The 19,782-nt window shown below is 45.6% G+C and overlaps 1 protein-coding gene across 9 annotated transcripts in view; it reads left to right on the top strand.

Annotated features, from left to right (window-relative positions):
• CADM1 (cell adhesion molecule 1) overlaps positions 1-19,782 on the top strand; it is a 537,468-nt gene that overhangs the window by 385,123 nt on the left and 132,563 nt on the right. For all 9 annotated transcript variants that reach the window (XM_060787006.2, XM_060787008.2, XM_060787003.2 and 6 more), the window contains exons 2-4: positions 13,504-13,650; positions 14,125-14,277; positions 18,439-18,576. In XM_060787006.2, coding sequence (XP_060642989.2) covers positions 13,504-13,650; positions 14,125-14,277; positions 18,439-18,576 — 438 coding nt within the window. The remainder of the gene's footprint in view (positions 1-13,503; positions 13,651-14,124; positions 14,278-18,438; positions 18,577-19,782) is intronic.

Raw genomic sequence — 19,782 nt, 5'->3', positions numbered from 1 at the left:
AAGGATGGTATCCATCTATCTTGCCCTTGGTTGGCCCCTCTTCCTTTTGCCTTCCATTTTCCCCAGCATAATTGTCTTCTCTAAGCTTTCCTGTCTTCTCATGATGTGACCAAATGACTTCACCTTTGCCTCTCATCTCCTTCCCTCCAATGAGCAGTCGGGCTTTATTTCCTGAAGTATGGACTATTTGGATCTTCTCGCAGTCCAAGGCACTCTCAGAACTTTCCTCCATCACCACAGTTCAAAAGCGTCTCTCTTCCTTCGCTCAGCCTTCCCTAAGGTCCAAGCTCTCACATCCGTAGGTGACTACTATGGGGAAGACCATGGCTTGGACTAGGCAATGGATCTTTGTTGCCAGTCTGATGTCTCTACTCTTTATTATTTTATCGAGACTGGACATTGCTCTCCTCCCAAGAAGGAAGCGTCTCCTGATTTCCTGGCCACAGTCTGCATCTGCAGTCATCTTTGCACCTAGAAATACAAACCCTGTCACGGCCTCCACGTTTTCTCCCTCTATTTCCCAGTTGTCAATCATTCTTGTTGCCATCATCTTGGAGGTTTTTTTGACATTTAGCTGCAACCCAGCTTTTGCGCTTTCTTCTTCCACCTTGGTGAGAAGGCTCCTCAGCTCCTCCTTGCTTTCGGGTCATCAAAGTGGTGTCATCTGCATATCTAAGGTTGTTCATGTTTCTTCCAGCAATTTTCACCCCAGCCTTGCATTCATAAGCCCCGCACATCCTCGCATGACGTGTTCTGCATACAAGTTGAATAGGTTGGGGGAGAGGATACAACCCTGCCGTACGCCTTTCCCAATCCTGAACCATCTGTTGTTCCACAGTCAGTTCTGACTGTTGCGACTTGGTCCTTATACAGATACCTCAGGAGACAGGCAAGATGGTTTGATATGCCCATCCCACCAAGAACTTGCCACAATTTATGATGATCCACACAGTCCAAGGCTTTGGAATAGTCAATGAAACAGAAAGAGATGTTTTTCTGAAACTCTCTGCCTTCCTTCATTATCCAGCATCCGGATATTGGTAACATGGTCTCTGGTTCCTCTGCCTTTTCTCAACCCAGCTTGTCCATCTGGCAACTCTCTCTCCATGTCTTGCTGGAGTCTTCTTCCGTGCAGGATGATCTTGAGCATTCCCTTCCTGGCAGGAGAGATAAGGGCCACTGTACGGAAGTCTGAGTAGTCTTTAGTGTTTCCCATTCTTGGTTTGGGGATATAAGGTGATATTTTCCAATCTGATGGCCATTCTTTGCCAGGTTACTAAAAGGCAATAACAAGAAGATATATCTTAAGAAGCTGTCATGGTTGACCATCTCTGGTTGGAGAGCTTTTGTGGGCAGATGTTGTCCGGAGGAGATTCTATTGTCTCTGGAGAATCGCAGCAAACTTAGAGAAGCCGCCAAAATGTGGGCGTCGTGCCTTGGAGAAGAAGGAGAGAACTCAAATGGCCCTGATTGATATTCACGATGCACAGATTTTTCCTCAATTAAAGTTAATTACACATAAATGGAACACATCATAATCTCCGAGCTTTCTTTGTCGTCGTCTTCTTCTTTTTATTAATCTGCTATTGTGGTGGTGTGTTTTTTATTTAAAAAATTGGTTGAGTTTGAATCCTATCTTCTGAGCTAAGATATTCACTATGCAGACTTTCTGATTAGTTTTAAATTCCAAAAGCCTTTTTTTTTTTAACTAGGCAGTTTAAATATGTAAGCCGCATAATAGCCCATAATGGCTCCTTTGGAATCATTACAAGACATAGTAAATATGATCCGGCGTGACAATAGTTTAAATACACACTCAGATGGTAGCTTTGTAACAAGTGGATGCTTTGCATTCGATCAGCTAAATGGGCACTTACGTATATATCATAATAATATCTCCTTGACAACAATTAAGGTCTATTGTCTCAATTTATTGGCTCCGGGATCGTCACGGTCGGGCGAGCGCTTGGCACAAAAAAAGGGGAACGATGTAAGAGGAGGGATGGCAAACGAAGCCACATCGAGGAAAGTCCACAATCTCCCGATTTTAGCCCTGAAGTGATGCGCAAGACTGGAAAAACACAAATGCACAGTCCCTTTCCAAAGTTACACTGGGTTGTTGTTGTTGTTGTTGTGTACCTTCATGATGTTGTGTGCCTTCAAGTGACTTATGGTGAGCTTAAGGTGAACTAACTACAAAGTCTTTCCGTGAGTCCCTGTGACATCCTTGAAATGCATGCAACAGGTCTTCTGGTTGTTTCTTCCAGACTCTTGCAAACATATATGTGGTTGTCTCTTGGGATTTGTTGGAGTTTGATTCCATTGATACCAAACTCTATGGATACTCAAATCTCACTATATGCAGTGGTATAGTGAAGTGATATATAAAATGGTAACGTCAAGTTTTACTTTTGAGATTATATCTATTCCAACCATGGATGGTTGTGGGTGCAAAATCTGTGGTTACAGAGGGCTAACTATGTTCATCTCAGCTGTAAACACCAAGCAACACAAGCCAAGTTAGAGGAGAACAAACAACTATTAACAGTGTATTGTCGAAGGCTTTCATGGCCGGAATCACTGGGTTGTTGTAGGTTTTTTTTCGAGCTATATGGCCATGTTCTAGAGGCATTCTCTCCTGACGTTTCGCCTGCATCTATGGCAAGCATCCTCAGAGGGAGTGAGGTCTGTTGGAACTAGGAAAAAAGGGTTTATATATCTGTGGAATGACCAGGGTGGGACAAAAGACTCTTCTCTGCTGGAGCTAGGTGGGAATGTTTCAACTGACCACCTTGATTAGCATTTGATGGCCTGGCAGTGCCTGGAACAATCTTTTGTTGAGAGGTGATTAGATGTCCTTGTTTGTTTCCTCTCTGTTGTTGTTCTGTTGTAATTTTAGAGTTTTTAAATACTGGTAGCCAGATTGTGTTCCTTTTCATGGTTTCCTCCTTTCTGTTGAAATTGTCCACATGCTTCTTGTGTATTTCAATGGCTTCTCTGTGTAGTCTGACATGGTGGTTGTGAGAGTGGTCCAGCATTTCTGTGTTCTCAAATAATCTGCTGTGTCCAGGTTGGTTCCTCAGGTGCTCTGCTATGGCTGACTTCTCTGGTTGAGTTAGTCTGCAGTGCCTTCCATGTTCCTTGCTTTGTGTTTGGGCAATGCTGCTGCGTTTGGTGGTCCCTCTGTAGACTTGTCCACAGCTGCATGGTATACAATGGTAGACTCCTGCAGAGGTGAGAGGATCCCTCTTATCCTTTGCTGAACATAGCATTTGTTGGATTTTCTTGGTGTTGTCCTGCAAACTAACACTTGCGATATGTGAGGGAACACTGTATACTTCAATATACACTAGACTCCAATCGCACCATCTACTAGCATGTGATGTTGAAATCAAACAGGCATTGGATACCAAGATAGTACACATTGGAGTCTATTGTATATTGGACTGTACACTATACTATTGGTGCCCAAAGCATGTTTGATTTGAGTTGCTATTGCTAGTAGTTGTTGCTCCCTCGTATCAATACAACTCAGGTTGACATCTAGAATCTTAGAATCCAAGAGTTGGAAGAGACCTCCTGGGCCATCATCCAGTCCAACCCCATTCTGCCAAGAAGCAGGAATATTCCATTCAAATCACCCCTGACAGATGGCCATCCAGCTTCTGTTTAAAAGCTTCCAAAGAAGGAGCCTCCACCACACTCCAGGGCAGAGAGTTCCACTGCTGAATGGCTCTCACAGTCAGGAAGTTCTTCCTCGTGTTCAGATGGAATCTCATTTCCTGTAGTTTGAAGCCATTGTTCCATTGCGTCCTAGTCTCCAGGGAAGCAGAAAGGAAGCTTGCTCCCTATGACTTCCTCTCACATATTTATACATGGCCCTCATCATGTCTTCTCTCAGCCTTCTTTTCTTCTGGCTAAACATGCCAGAGATATTGACAAGCTGGAATGTGTCCAGAGAAAGAGGGCGACTCAAATGATCAAGGGTCTGGAGAACAAGCCCTATGAGGAGTGGCTTAAGGAGCTGGGCATTTGAGTCGCCCTCTTTCTCTGGACACATTCCAGCTGAAGCCACTCCTCATAGGGCTTGTTCTCCAGACCCTTGATCATTTGAGTCGCCCTCTTTCTCTGGACACATTCCAGCTGAAGCCACTCCTCATAGGGCTTGTTCTCCAGACCCTTGATCATTTGAGTCGCCCTCTTTCTCTGGACACATTCCAGCTGAAGCCACTCCTCATAGGGCTTGTTCTCCAGACCCTTAATCATTTTAGCCTCCCTCTTTCTCTGGAGACATTCCAGCTTGTCAACGTCTCTCTTCAGTTGTGGTGCCCAGAATTGGACATAGTATTCCAGATGTGGCCTAACCAAGGCAGGAGAGAGCATGGGGAGCATGACTTCCCTAGATCTAGACACTAGGCTCCGATTGATGCAGGCCAAAATCCCATTGGCTTTGTAAGCTGGTTCATGTTTAAGTTGTTGTCCACGAGGACCCCAAGATCTCTTTGACACGTCCTGCTCTCAATCCACGCATCGTCCCCCATTCTGTATCCCTGCATTTCTACATCCCTCCTCATTGCCTATTCTTCGCGTCCATATCTCTGTAGCTGAAGAAGAGCATCAATTGCACAAGAAGTACTTAGAGATTGCTTTACTTCACCAGATTGATTATCTGCATTGGCCCTGCAAGGCACAAACATATCTCCGTTGTATGAAGGGTTCGTGGGGAGTTGTAGTTTCCCAAATCCGTAGCATAAGCAGGCCTTCCCTTTCATTGGGAACCGAATATATTGCAGCTGTTGGGAATAGTTAGCGAGCAGCATCCTGCCAGCCGAGTGCGAGCAATCTTTGCTTCCTACGAATGCTTTGTGTTATGTATTTTTAAGAGAAATCTGCATCCGTCACACTAAAGCGTTGTTGGCGTTCCGGAGTTAAGTGCCCCCCTTGGGGTCTAAGTACATACGGAATATGAGATCCCGTCTCTGCTTCAGATGCTAATGCACTCACACGGTTTGTGTACCTTTGGTGATAGAAGTTCGTTTATGTGCGCCCGTGTTATTGCGCGCCGGAAAGTTGAAAGAGCCGCGATTTGCGGGGTTGAGCGCTAGACATGGAAACGGTTGGTTCGGAACGGAGTGTTGCCTAATTAGGCCCCATTTGTGTATTTGCTTACATGTACACTTTACATATTTATCTCCGGCGCTTTCCAGTTACCGCTCCATAAGCGAACATGGCATCATGCAGGCAGAGGCCTCAGATGTGCTACGCGGGCCTGCGGTCTCCAAATGCATTATTATTATTATTATTATTATTATTATTATTATTATTATTATAGGAATTTTTATTTCTCTTTGATGGGGAATTGGCAGAATGAGCTTTTTGCGGGGGCCGGGCTGCAACAGCGTCGTCTATATCCGTCCCAGTATCAACAAGGCAGGCCTGTTTGCGAAGGAGAGCGTTTGCCGCAAATGGCAATGTGCTTTTTTCCGAATCCACCCACTTCTTCGCTGCTGAAGGCCAAGTCTAAATATGGCTCAAGGAATTCAAATTGGGAAGCTTGGAGTGTGGTGTAGATTTTGGTCCCTGGTGTCTCCCTTCCTTCCCTCTTTCCTTCCTTTCTTCCTTTTCATTCATCCCTTCCTTCCCCCTTGCCTTTCTTCCTTCCTTCCTCCCTCCCTTCCTTTGTTCCTCCTTTTCTTCTACTTCCTTCCCTCTTTCCTTCCTTCCTTCCTTCTCTCTTTCCTTCTCTCTTTCCTTCCTTCCCTCTTTCCTCCTTTCCTTCCTTCCCTCTTGCCTCCCTTCCTTCCTCTCTCTCTTCGTCCCTTCTCTTTCCTTCCTTCTTTCACTTTTTCCTTCCTTCTCTTTCCTTCCTTTCTCCCTACCTCTTCCTCCTTTCCTCCTACTTCCTTCCCTCTTTCCTCCCTCCCATCTTACCTTCTCTTTCCTCCCTCCCTCTCTCCCTCCCCTCGTTCCTCCTTTCCTTCTACTTCCTTCCCTCTTTCCTCCCTCCTGTCCTTCCTTCTCTTTCCTCCCTTCCTTCCCTCTTCCCTTCCTTTCTTCCTTTTCATTCATCCCTTCCTTCCCCCTTGCCTTTCTTCCTTCCTTCCTCCCTCCCTTCCTTTGTTCTTCCTTTTCTTCTACTTCCTTCCCTCTTTCCTTCCTTCCTTCTCTCTTTCCTCCATTCCCTCTTTCCTCCTTTCCTTCTACTTCCTTCTCTCTTGCCTCCCTTCCTTCCTCTCTCTCTTCGTCCCTTCTCTTTCCTTCCTTCTTTCTCTTTTTCCTTCCTTCTCTTTCCTTCCTTTCTCCCTTCCTCTTCCTCCTTTCCTCCTACTTTCTTCCCTCTTTACTCCCTCCCATCTTACCTTCTCTTTCCACCCTCCGTCCCTCCCTCCCTCCCCTCGTTCCTCCTTTCCTTCTACTTCCCTCTTTCCTCCCTCCCTTCCTCTTTCTTTCCTTCCTTCTTTCATTCCTTCCTTCTCCTTCCTTACTTCCTTCCCTCCTTCCTTCCCTCCCTCTTTCCTTCCTTCTCTTTCATTCCCTCTTTCCTCCCTTCCTTCCTCCTTCCCTTCCTCCCTTTTCTTCCCTTCCTTCTTCCCCTCCTTCTTTCACTTTTTCCTTCCTTCCCTTTCCTTCCTTCCTCCCTTCCTCTTTCCTCCTACTTCCTTCCCTCTTTCCTCCCTTCCATCTTTCCTTCTCTTTCCTTCTCCCCTCCCTTGCTTCCCTCTTTCCCTCTTTCCTCCCTTCCTTCTTCCTCCCTCCCTTCTTCCCTCCATTTCATCCTTCCAAAGAAGGATGTAATAGTCACCCAAAATGGCCCAGAGGGGTGTTGAAGACAGTAAACCCTTTGCTTTGTGAAGCTTCACTGACTGCAAACTGGGTTCCATCTCCTGGAAGATCCTGGGTTTTTCCAAAAGAACCTTTTCAAACGATAGTTGAGTTTGGTTTGCAATTTCAGCCAAATGTGGGGGCTGCAAGTTCCATGGAAGCAATCTGGGCTTTGATTTTCAGCAGATCTTCTTACGTCGATAGGAAACGTCTTGGGTGTTTTGGGTTCAATGGGAAACGTTGACCCGTGCTGGAACCCATCAAAGAATGGCAGACCCAGGAAGAATCCCAGGCTCACTGCCTCATTCGAGGAATCCTCTGGCTAGTTTTAATCGTACGGCGTTTCCTAATCAAAAGCCTGAATGGTTTGAACCTCAGATCATTTATTTCTAAATTACTTTCCCCCCTCCGCCATAATTCTTATTAATTCAAATAGGATTTTGATTTGATATAAAGCTTCGTAAATGAGAGAACGAGCTTAATGAATTACAAGATAGGATTGTCTTAAAGAGTAAATGTTTAAAAGAATATGCTGATAATTACAGAGATGGAAATCAAATCTTAATGGCTTCCATTTGTTGCGAGCGATGTGTTTGCATCTCAAAGACCCTGTCCTCTCTCTCCACACACATATATATAGATATAGATATAGATATATATTGATATGTATGTTATGGGCAATAATAATACATTTGCAGTGTTTGTGTATGTCTGAGTGCATGTTTGTATACTTTCTGTTGGACATCCCTTCTCCATCAAATCTCTCTTTGTGGTTAATTGACCAAGGAGTGGGCAGATAACACAATAGGACCCCCACGTTGACCATATCCACAGGTTATTCACACCTGACAAAATGCATCCCCTCATTTTCTAGATCCTCCGATGCAACTCTATGGCATCCAGAGACCCATCATTTCAATTGGGTTTACTGTTACCCACAAAAATTTGGACCATACCATACAGAGCTAAAAACCACAACCAACTTTGGGTGGGGAATACCTCAACTCACGTGGGAAATGGTTTATGATCTTGGATTTCCTGTGATATTGCTTGCCTCTTTGGCCAAGTATTGTGTTTACTTGCGTCTTAAGCCAAGCATTGGTCTTGCTTGCCTCTGACCAAGCATTGGATTTGCTTGCCTCTTTGGCTAAGAATTGGGTTTGCAAGTTTGGGCTTGCTTGCCTCTTTGACCAAGCACTGGTTTTGCTTGCCTCCTTGGCCAAATGTTGGGTTTACTTGCCTCTTTGGCCAAGCGTTGGGTTTGCTTGCCTCTTTTGCCAAACGTTGGGTTTACTTGCCTCTTTGGCCAAACATTGGGTTTGCTTGCCTCTTTGGCCAAGCATTGGGTTTGCTTGCGTCTTTGGCCAAATGTTGGGTTTACTTGCCTCTTTGCCCAAGCATTGCGTTTGCTTGCGTCTTTGGCCAAGCGTTGGGTTTGCTTGCGTCTTTGACCAAGCATTGGGTTTACTTGCCTCTTTGGCCAAGCGTTGGGTTTACTTGTGTCTTTGGCCAAGCGTTGGGTTTGCTTGCGTCTTTGGCCAAGCGTTGGGTTTACTTGTGTCTTTGGCCAAGCGTTGGGTTTGCTTGCGTCTTTGGCCAAGCGTTGGGTTTGCTTGCCTCTGACCAAGTGTTGGTCTTGCTTGCCTCTTTGACCAAGCATTGGGTTTGCTTTCCTCTTTGACCAAGTGTTTGGTTTACTTGCCTCTTTGCCCAAGCATTGGGTTCACTTGCATCTTTGGCCAGGTGTTGGTCTTGCTTGCCTCTTTGACCAAGCGTTGGGTTTGCTTGCGTCTTTGACCAAGGGTTGGTTTTGCTTGCCTCTTTGGCCAGAGTTGGTTTTAGTTGTCCCTTTGGCCAAGAGTTGGCCTTGCTTGCTTCTTGGGCTACAGCATTGGTGGACAAGTGTTGGTCTTGCTTGCCTCTTTGGCCATTGCACTAATTTGCAGTTTCACAGATGTTGCGCAAAAACCAGCAAATATTGGCACTTGTTACTGACAGTGCATTGGCTACTGTGCCATTTCAAAGTGTCACCACCATACAAGAGATAGCAAAGCAGGAGTATCAGCAAAAGATTTTTTGTTAGGACCAGGACAATATTGTCATGGGAGCGGTGGCTTTCCTCTTCCCAAATTCGTACCCTCACTTCCCATTTGTGCATGGGGCAGTTGTCCTTCCTCCTGGGCCGGAACCCTCTCTACTTCAGAAATCCGGTTCCGTGCCTGCGTTCGGCGCTTCCCCACCAGGCCGGCGTTCTCCACCAACTCTCCTCCCGCCGCGAATGCGCAGCCACACTTCTGCGGCAAAAATGTGTAGAGCTTTCAGGGAAAGAATGGAGCTGTAAACAAGGTACTTAATAGTCAGCACAGTTTCTGCTCGGTCTAGGAGTGCATAATTGGGTCTTCGATAAACTGCTGGAGTAAAAAAGAAGAAGAAGAAAGGGAGGAAGAAAGGAAGAAAGAATGTTCCCAGCGTCAAAGCATATTTACATAAAGGTCTGTGTTCCATAGTCAGGGAAATGAGGCATAGGCAAGGAAGGCTGCGGTAAGGAAAAAGAGAAAGAGAGAGAGAGAGGCCAGCCACAAAAATGCAGAGAGATGTGCATCCGCGGGTGCTACCTCCACCTTTCCCTTCCTTCAAGCTTCCCCAAGAGACTCTTTAGGGACCGGCAAAAAGGCCACTGGCTGTGAAGCTGAGCAGATGCAAAGGGACCTTTGAAGTCCTTCTTGGTTTTCTCCATCCCCTTCTTTCCTTTTCTTCTCCATTTGTGTGTGTGTTGTTTTCTGGTTGGTTTTTTCTTACTGTGGTCTCATTAACTGGCTGGTTTTAAATCCCCCGTTTTGTGGATAACACAGCCAAGGTTGGGCTCGCTTCTCCCTCAGCAAAACAACAATTTCCATTTTGCACTATTTTGAGGGCGAGTGGGCGCCCGCTTTCCTCCACCTCGGCCACCCGGATCCGTTTCCTGAGCGTTGAGTATTAACCGCCAACTGGAATTACCGTTTCAGCCGCCGCTTTTGCAGAAAGAGTGTCCAAATAATTGTGTATATATTTCCCCTTTCCTTTCCACTTAGCCTTTTCATAAAGCTCCTACCCGGAGGTGCCCAATGCGGTTAACAGCTCCGATCCGAGGAGTGCGATGTTAATACAGAGGCCCATGCGCGGCCCCGGTCTTCACATGTCCGACATTGATTTACTGGGTTGTAACAGCTTGGTGCAAACAGAAGTGATGCGTGTTGCACTGAGCGATGGAGAGCATGGTGTCAAAAAAAGGCAACGGGGAAGACAGGCAGGTGATGCTACCTGGAGCCAATGGAAAAGTAAGGCCTTGACAGTTCTGTTTGGGCTCAAGGTCATGCGCCAACTTTCCCCTCCGTAAGATAATTAATTCAGAAGTTTGTGGATTTTTTTTTATTCAAGAGAACTTTGATACTTGACCTCATTGGGAAGATGACAAGGGAATAGCAATGGGGTCAATGGCAACTCATCTCTCATTGTGTTTAGTATTTGGAACTTGGTTCTCAGATCGTCTATCTTCCTTTGTTTTTAAAATTGTGTTTTGATTTTTATGCAATATGGCCCCATATCTGTTGGACTGGGACCCATGGTTTCACCTACACAACAACAACAACAACAACAACAACAACAACAACAACAACACCACTATGTAAAAAAAAGTCATAGTTAATAATTCAGTCCAAAGGTCCTCGTGGTCATCAAGTTAAACATGAGCCAACAATGTGATGTGGCAGCAAAAAAAGCCAATGGGATTTTGGCCTGCATCAATAGGAGCATAGTGTCTAGATCCAGGGAAGTCCTGCTCCCCATGCTCTATTCCGCTTTGGTTAGACCACACCTGGAATCACATTGTGTCCAATTCTGGGCACCACAATTCAAGAGAGATATTGACTCTAAGCTGGAATGTGTCCAGAGGAGGGTGACTAAAATGATCAAGGGTCTGGAGAACAAGCCCTATGAGGAGCGGCTTAAGGAGCTGGGCATGTTTAGCCTGAAGAAGAGAAGGCTGAGAGGAGATATGATGAGGGCCATGTATAAATACGTGAGGGGAAGCCACAGGGAGGAGGAGGGAGCAAGCTTCCTTTCTGCTTCCTTGGAGACTAGGACGCAATGGAGCAATGACTTCAAACTACAAGAGAGGAGATTCCATCTGAACACAAGGAAGAACTTCCTGACTGTGAGAGCCGTTCAGCAGTGGAACTCTCTGCCCCAGAGTGTGGTGGAGGCTCCTTCTTTGAAAGCTTTTAAACAGAGGCTGGATGGCCATCTGTCAGGGGTGCTTTGAATGCACCTCTGACAGGGGATTGGACTGGATGGCCCATGAGCTCTCTTCCAACTCTATGATTCTATGTAAGCCTCCCAGATTTCAGAACATTTCAGAGGCTGGATGGCCATCTGTCAAGGGTGATTTGAATGCAGTATTCCTGCTTCTTGGCAGAATGGGGTTGGACTGGATGGCCCAGGAGGTCTCTTCCAACTCTGATTCTATGATTCTACGATTCAATGGCAACTTGTCTCTCATTGTATTTGGTATTTGGGACTTGGTTCTCAGATCGTCTATCTTCCTTTGTTTTTAAAACTGTGTTTTTTTATGCAATATGGCCCCATATCTGTTGGACTGGTACCCATGGTTTCACCTAAACAACAATAACAACACTACTGTGTTGCAAAACTCATAGTCCATAATTCAGTCCAAAGCTCCTCACCAAAACATCCAAGTTTAAGTGTAATCCAAGGATCCAAAGCCGATGTCATGATCTCTAGCTCATGCCATACAACTGACACAAACCACGTGGCCATGGGTCATTGGGCCAAAAGAGAATGCAGGACAAATGGACCAGCCATGAAACACAATTGCCCCAAAGTGGGGGGACAACTGGGCTCTGGAATAGGAAAGGGACAACCTCCAGGCACCAGGATTCCTGAGTGAGTGATTGACGACATTGTAGTTAGGACTGTATAGGAGGACAGTAGTCGAGGCTCTTGTATTCCGAACAATCAACACGTTGACATCTACTCCACTTGGGATTCTCTGTGTGATCCTTCATAGGAGATTTCTCCAGATCTACACAGCTTGGAGCTGATGTATCTGACAGCCAAGGTACAAAGATACACATGAGGTCACCAAGCAGAGCTCCAAGCTATAGCAGGTCCCAACGTTGCTTTCAGCAACAGACCAAATCCAATTTGTCACTCTTTATGCCTCACAACATAGGTACACTCACCTGTTGGCCCTTCTCTATGCCAGCCAGGCAGATCTGTGCCACTGAAGAGCATCAGTCCTCAGTTGCAGTCTTTCTGGGACACTTCACTCTTCCTCGTTGCTCTCCTGACCCTGAGGCACTTGGTCCTGCACTGCAGGGGGAGCTTCCTCAGTGTTGGGCTGCAGCTGCTGTTGTTCCTTGCTTGCTACTGACTCAGATGCTGGGCCTGGCAGCTCTTCATCTTTGTCTGTATTGCAAGCTCTGACAAATACCATCCATCAAAATATGTCCTATCTGTGCATCTTCTAGGTCCTCCAAGTGATGCTATGGTGTGCTTCCATGGACCTTTGTTGGAAGACGTAGCAATTTTGATGGGGTGGATACTTCTCTATGAGTTGTCTAGGTCTTTCAGGGTGTCTCTGTGATAACAACATCTAGTGCAGTGGTTCTCAACCTGTGGATCCCCAGGTGTTTTGGCCTACAACTCCCAGAAATCCCAGCCAATTTAGCAGATGTTAGGATTTCTGGGAGTTGAAGGCCAAAACATCTGGGAACCCACAGATTGAGAACCACTGGTCTAGTGGAAGATATTCATTCCAGTAGGGTCCATGGTTTCCCATTTCCACATATGTTCAGGAATGTATGCCTCCATGGGTTGTTGTAGTTTTTTTGTGCTATATGACCATGTTGTAGAAGCATGCTCTCCTGATGAACATGAGGAAGAACTTCCTGACTATGAGAGCCATTCAGCAGTGGAACTCTCTGTCCCGGAGGGAGTGTGGTGGAGGCTCCTTCTTGGGAAGCTTTTAAGCAGAGGCTGGATGGCCATCTGTCAGGGGTGATTTGAAAGCAATATTCCTGCTTCTTGGCAGAATGGGGTTGGACTGGGTGATGGCCCATGAGGTCTCTTCCAACTCTTTGATTCTATGATTCTATGATGTTTTGCCAGCTGCCATGGCTGGCATCCTCAAGGTTGTGAGGACCTCACAACCTCTGAGGATGCCTGCCATAGATGCAGGAAAAACATCAGGAGATAATGCTTCTAGAACATGGAAATACAACCCAAAAAACCTACAACAACCCAGTGATTCAGGCCAGGAAAGCCTTCGACAGTATGCCTCCATGTTGTTCCATATTCTTATCCATTGTAAATGCCAATCATCTTGGTGCCATTGAATCGAATACCGCTGTGACTCACATTCATGGGCAAAAAGCAGGATACAAATGACGTAGTTTGCTTGGAGTTCTTGGGTGACTTTCCCTCTGGACTGACTATGTGGATGCAATGCAGGTTGACCCACTTTTGCTTGGAGTTCTTGGGTGACTTTCCCTCTGGACTGACTATGTGGATTCGATGCAGGTTGACCCACTTTTGCTTGGAGTTCTTGGGTGGCTTACCCTCTGGACTGACTATGTGGATGTGATGCAGGTTGACCCCTCCTTGTTCTCTTCCCGTTTCCAGGTGACGGACAGAACTTGGTGACCGAAGACGTGACTGTGGTCGAAGGGGAGGTGGCCACCATCAGCTGCAGAGTCAAGAACAGCGACGACTCTGTGATCCAGCTCTTGAATCCCAACAGACAGACGATTTATTTCAGAGACTTCAGGCGTGAGTTCTGTGGGGTTCGGGGGTCAAATCTCGAGGAGGGAGAGGGGTTGCGGCGCTTTCCTTTCCATTTGACATCAGTCACTTGAAAGGTTCCGTCAGGCCGCCCGTCTTAAATGCCGGGTTTAATGAAATGCTTCCTTACTTATGTCTCGCGACACAACGGGCATTGATTGCACCTCTTCGCTCTGAATTACAATCAGGTGCCAAAATATTGAGTTGACAAGCAGAAATTGAATGAGGCCAAATAGGGGTCCAAGCAGCAGGGGAGGAAAAAGTTGTGGTTCCCTAGGTAGATTCAAGCCTTACAATCCAAGGACTTGGAGAAGGGAGTTAACCATTCATTGCATTCCAGCGCCGTTTCTCCCTTTCCAGAGATTTTTGAGTTTTGCAGTGTTTTCCAAAACGGAGGCACCGTCCTCCGCCTTGTGTGTTTTGATTTTCCCCAGCGGTCTCCTCCTCTTCCTTCTTCCACAGCTTTGAAGGACAGCAGATTCCAGTTAGTGAACTTCTCCAGCAGCGAGCTGAGGGTCTCGCTCACCAATGTCTCCATCTCGGACGAAGGAAGATACTTCTGCCAACTCTACACGGACCCTCCACAAGAATACTACATGACCATTACTGTGCTGGGTAAGGACCGGCCCTTTCTTTGATTTAGAAGGTTATTTTGGAGTGTGGAGAGACACAAAATGTAGGGGGGAAACCAGGCTCTTGAAGGCCTTGGCAGCAATTCCACTTTTCAGCTCTGACCTTGACATGAAGCTTTAGTTCTGGTGTTGTTTCTTCTGCCCAGCTCACAAAAAACAGTGGTGCAAATATTCAAGGCATTTGCAGATAGTGTTGGAAAAAGTGAAGGATATTTTTAGAATAGCTTTAAGTTGGGTTGTTGTAGGTTTTTTCGGGCTATATGGCCATGGTCTAGGGGCATTCTCTCCTGACGTTTCGCCTGCATCTATGGCAAGCATCCTCGGAGGTAGTGAGGTCTGTTGGAACTAGGAAAATGGGTTTATATATCTGTGGAAAGACCAGGGTGGGACAGCTCCAGCAGACAAGAGTCCTTTGTCCCACCCTGGTCATTCCACAGATATATAAGCCCATGTTCCTAGTTCCAACAGACCTCACTAGCTCTGAGGATGCTTGCCATAGATGCAGGCGAAACGTCAGGAGAGAATGCCTCTAGAACATGGCCATATAGCCCGAAAAAACCTACAACAACCCAGTGATTCCGGCCGTGAAAGCCTTCGACAATACAGCTTTGTTGCCTTTAGCCTTTCACCTAGACGTACATCTTAATGGTACCATTGCTTTTTGCTGCATTTTGCCAAAAGTGGTCTCCAAAAATCCCTTTGTATACATCTGCACACTTAAGGTCGTCTTTGGATTCGGACCTAGACATTTACTCCATGTTGCTCCGATATACAATGCAAAGATTTTGCTGTGTTGTCAAAGGCTTTCATGGCCGGAATCACTAGGTTGCTGTGAGTTTTCTGGGCTCTCTGTCTGTGTTCCAGAAGCATCATCTCCTGATGTTTCGCCCATCTATGACAATCATCTCCAGAGGTTGTGAGGTCCTCACAACCTCTGAGGATGCCTGCCATAGATGTGGGTGAAATGTCAGGAGGGAATGCTTCTGGGACATGGCCCGACAGCCCAGAAAACTCACAGCAACCCAATTATTTTACAGTCTTTGACCTCAAAAATGGAGGATTACAGGAAGAAGGAGGACAAGCTGCAGAAATCCCAAAAGAAGCTCCTGTAATTAACCATTGTTTCATTTTCAAGGCCATCACAAGCTCTAAGTTGTCTATAAAGATTCCCAACTCACCCAAAACCTTGACATGTATGTCTTGGAAGCCAAGTGTCCCTCAAAGGACATTGTGTGTGTGTTGAATACATTGGCCAGTTGTAAGGGGGAATGGCAGCTAAATTTGTATCAAACTGCATTAATTCTGCCGTGTAGATGTAGCCAGAGATACAGGAGAAGGGAGGATGATCCTCTCTCTCGCTCACGGTCCAAAGATCCCTAAACAAACACATGAAGGAATCAGTCCGTAATAGTTGCTAATGCCGTAACTGCCGTGGCTCCAGATTTAGCTCCGTCTCCCTTGACGCCGGTCCCGAATCGCAACCAACAATCTCAAAGTGAGATCTCACTTGCTGATTAGTGACATGGATTCCCCTCTCCTTTTCTCTCCCTTCCTCCCATCTCACCATTTAATGAGATTCCATTCTTAGCATGTTATTATACGTTGAAAAGGTATTTAAAATTAGCCTGGAGTGTGAATTTCAAGTTCAGCTCGCTCCACTCTTGAGAGCTGATTCCTACCACGGCTGTGGTATGATTCCTCCGTAGACGCACGCCGCTTTTCTTCTTGTAGCCAAACTAGACATTTCATACTCGGGTGTTCCACTCCATGGAGAGATTTGGACTGGGGCTGCACTATGGCTCCTTTCTCTCGCCTGGCAGTGAGTCGCAGCTGGAAGAAGAATCAACAGGGCAGCTTGCGTGGGTACAATGCACTTCATTCCCTAGGGTTGAGAAACCTTGAAGTGCATTATGTCTGATACACCTTCATTTGGAGGGATGGAAACCAAAGGCAGCCTCGTTTCCTATAGATGGAAACCACAGGCATCTCATTTCCTGGGATAGAGGCTGTAGACACCATCATTTGATAGAAATTGAAACCATGGCCATCTCACTTCCATGGCCATCTCATTTCCTTGGGATGGAGACTATGCCACCTCATTTCCTTGGAATGGAAACTATGGCCATCTCATTTTCTTGGGATGTAGACTGTGCCCATTTCACTTCCATGACCATTTCATTTCCTTGGAATAGAGATGACAGCCATCTCTTTTCCTTGGGATGGAGACCATGGCCATCACATTTCCATGACCATCTCATTTCCTTGGGATGGAGATGATAGCCATCTCTTTTTCCTGGGATGGAGACCACAGCCATCACATTTCCATGACCATCTCATTTCCTTGGGATGGAGATGATAGCCATCTCTTTTTCCTGGGATGGAGACCACAGCCATCTCATGTCCATGGTCATCTCATTTCCTTGGGATGGAGACTATGCCATCTCATTTCCTTGAGATGGAGATCATAGCCATCTCATTTTCTTGGGATGGGGACCATGACCATCAAATCAAATCAAAATATTTATTTCGGTCATTGACCAGCACATAGGGGACCATGACCATGTAATTTCCATAGCCATCTCATTTCTTTGGGTTGTGGGCTATTTCCATCTCATTTCCATGGTCATCTCATTTCCTTGTGATGGAGATGATAACCATCTCTTTTCCTTGGAATGGAGACCATGGCCATCATATTTCCATGATCGTCCCCTTTCCTTGGGATGGAGACCATGGCCATCACATCGCCATGGCCATCTAATTTCCATAGCTATCTCATTTCTTTGGGTTGTGAACTATGCTCATCTCATTTCCAATGTCATCCCATTTCCTTGTGATGGAGATGATAACTATCTCTTTTCCTTGGAATGGAGACCATGGCCATCATATTTCCATGATCGTCTCCTTTCCTTGGGATGGAGACCATGGCCATCACATCGCCATGGCCATCTAATTTCCATAGCTATCTCATTTCTTTGGGTTGTGAACTATGCTCATCTCATTTCCAATGTCATCCCATTTCCTTGTGATGGAGATGATAACTATCTCTTTTCCTTGGGATGGAGACTATGGCCATGATATTTCCATGATCATCTCCTTTCCTTGGGATGGAGACCATGGCCATCACATCGCCATGGCCATCTAATTTCCATAGCTATCTCATTTCTTTGGGTTGTGAACTATGCTCATCTCATTTCCATTGTCATCCCATTTCCTTGTGATTGAGATGATAACCATCTCTTTTCCTTGGGATGGAGACCATGGCCATGATATTTCCATGATCATCTCCTTTCCTTGGGATGGAGACCATGGCCATCACATTGCCATGGCCATCTAATTTCCATAGCTATCTCATTTCTTTGGGTTGTGGACTATGCCCATCTCATTTCCATTGTCATCTCATTTCCTTGGGATGGAGACTATGTCCATTTGATTTCCATGACCATCTCATTTCCATAGTCATCTTATTTTCTCAGGATGGAGACCATGGGCAGCCACATCCCTTTCTTGTTGTGCTTTGAGATGCTGTGTTGCTTTTCTGCACATCAGAATCAGAAATAAATGTGCCACCTGCTTTGTGTCCTTATGAGCACTGTGGAGCTCCCTTTATCACCCAATATATTTTATACACACTCGTTTATCTCCTTTTTTTAAAAAAAAAAACCCTGGGCACTTGAGCCATGGAACCGTTTCATCAGAATTATCAAAGTATTTGTATGTGTGAGAGAGCAGGTGCCCACTTGTTTTTACGAATGCTAGTTAACATCTTTATTTTAGAGCCTCGTTTAACACTGGGGATGCCTGGCAATTAATTGAACATTCTGCCCACTCTTTCCTCCATTTTTGGAGGATAGCGGGAGAATTGCAGGTCTTCATGCCAGACCTCTACAAGTGATTTACTAGGTCAGGATTGTTGCTTAGATTGCCTCAAAGGAGACTCTCTGGAAACATTGCTTGCTAATCATGGAATAGCAAAGAGGGGAGAAGAGTGAGAGCCAATGTGGAGTTGAGATTTCTCATCTTTAGGTAAAGTCAGTGGCAAAGACACATGGCTACAACATCTGGTTTCCTGGTGCCTGGAGGGCATCATCACCAATTGCAGAATTCTGAGATGTTCTTGCTTTGTTTTCTCCGTGTTTCCTCACAGTTCCTCCACGCAACTTAAGGATTGAATCCCAGAAGGAGACCATCATGGAGGGAGAAGAGGTTGAGCTGAATTGCACCGCAATGGCCAGCAGACCAGCCACGACGATCAGATGGTTCAAAGGGAGCAAGGAGCTATCTGGTAGACCCAACACATACCCATACACACACCTTAAATGAGTCTTAATGAAGTGTGCTGTATGGTTGTTTGGTTGTTTTGTTTTACTCTGTCAGTAAGCCAGATAGCCTTGTAAAGATACAAGAGGAACATCTTGGGTGGATCATGAATGACCATTCTTGATCATTGTGGGAGTATTTTTATTGATGAAGCTTTTGGACAGTTTTAAAACTATAAGTTGTGAACCACTCTTAAGTCTCATTATTGCGTGGAATGGAAAGGAAATGGATAAGATAATTGTTGTAACACTGATGGAGGCACCCAAGGGAGTCCAAGAGTGAGCCATAGTTTTCTGGACTCCTCAGCTGGGCTCCAGGCATCTCAGCAGCCAGACATCCCTTTCTTATCTACCTGAATCTATGTCTCCATCTTCTATCATCTCATTCCATCCCTCCTGCTTCTCCTCTTCCTTCTCCTCTGCTTCCTCCTCATCCTCCTCCTCTTCTTCACCATCATCTCTTTCCCCTTATCCTTCCTCCTCTTCCTCCTTCTCTTCTTTTTCTCCTTCTTTCTCCTCTTCTTATCCTCCTTTTCCTCCCTCTTTCCTCCTTCTCCTCCTCTTTCTTCTTCTCTTCTTCCTTCCCCTCCTCCTCCTCTTCTTCACCATCATCTCCTTCTCTTCCTCCTTCTCTTCTTTTTCTCCTTCTTTCTCCTCCTCTTCTTATTCTCCTCCTCTTCCTTCTCCTCTTCTTCCTTCCCCTCCTCCTCTTCTTCACCATCATTTTGTCCTTCTCTTCCTCCTTCTCTTGTTTTTCTCCTTCTTTCTCCTCCTCTTCTTATTGTCCTCCTCCTCCCCCTTTCCTTCTTCTCCTCCTCTTCCTTCTCCTTTCAGGACTTGAATGTATTTATCATCATTAGCATTATTACTAGGGCTGGGCGGTTTCGTTTCGTTAATTCGTAATTCGTTAATAATTCGTTAATTTTTTCAATTACAAAACGATAACGAACCATTCTGGAGCAATTATTAAAAAAAACGAATTTTCAAAAGCGTTTTGTAAATGCTTCGTATTTCGATATTGTATTCGTTTCGTTATTGTTTTGAGGTCGTTTCGTTATTATTTCCGCATGTCTGGGCCAGTTTTATGGTTTAATTAGTGAAAAAAAATTACAATATCACACCAAGAGTCAACAACAGAGGGAGAGGGAAGCTTCAGAAGGTTTTGGAGGTTT

Source organism: Anolis sagrei, chromosome 7 (assembly GCF_037176765.1).
Source record: "Anolis sagrei isolate rAnoSag1 chromosome 7, rAnoSag1.mat, whole genome shotgun sequence".
NCBI classification, from domain to species: Eukaryota; Metazoa; Chordata; class Lepidosauria; order Squamata; family Dactyloidae; genus Anolis; species Anolis sagrei.
Note: the sequence above shows the minus strand (reverse complement) of the source record. Positions and strands in the feature narration are given on the sequence as shown.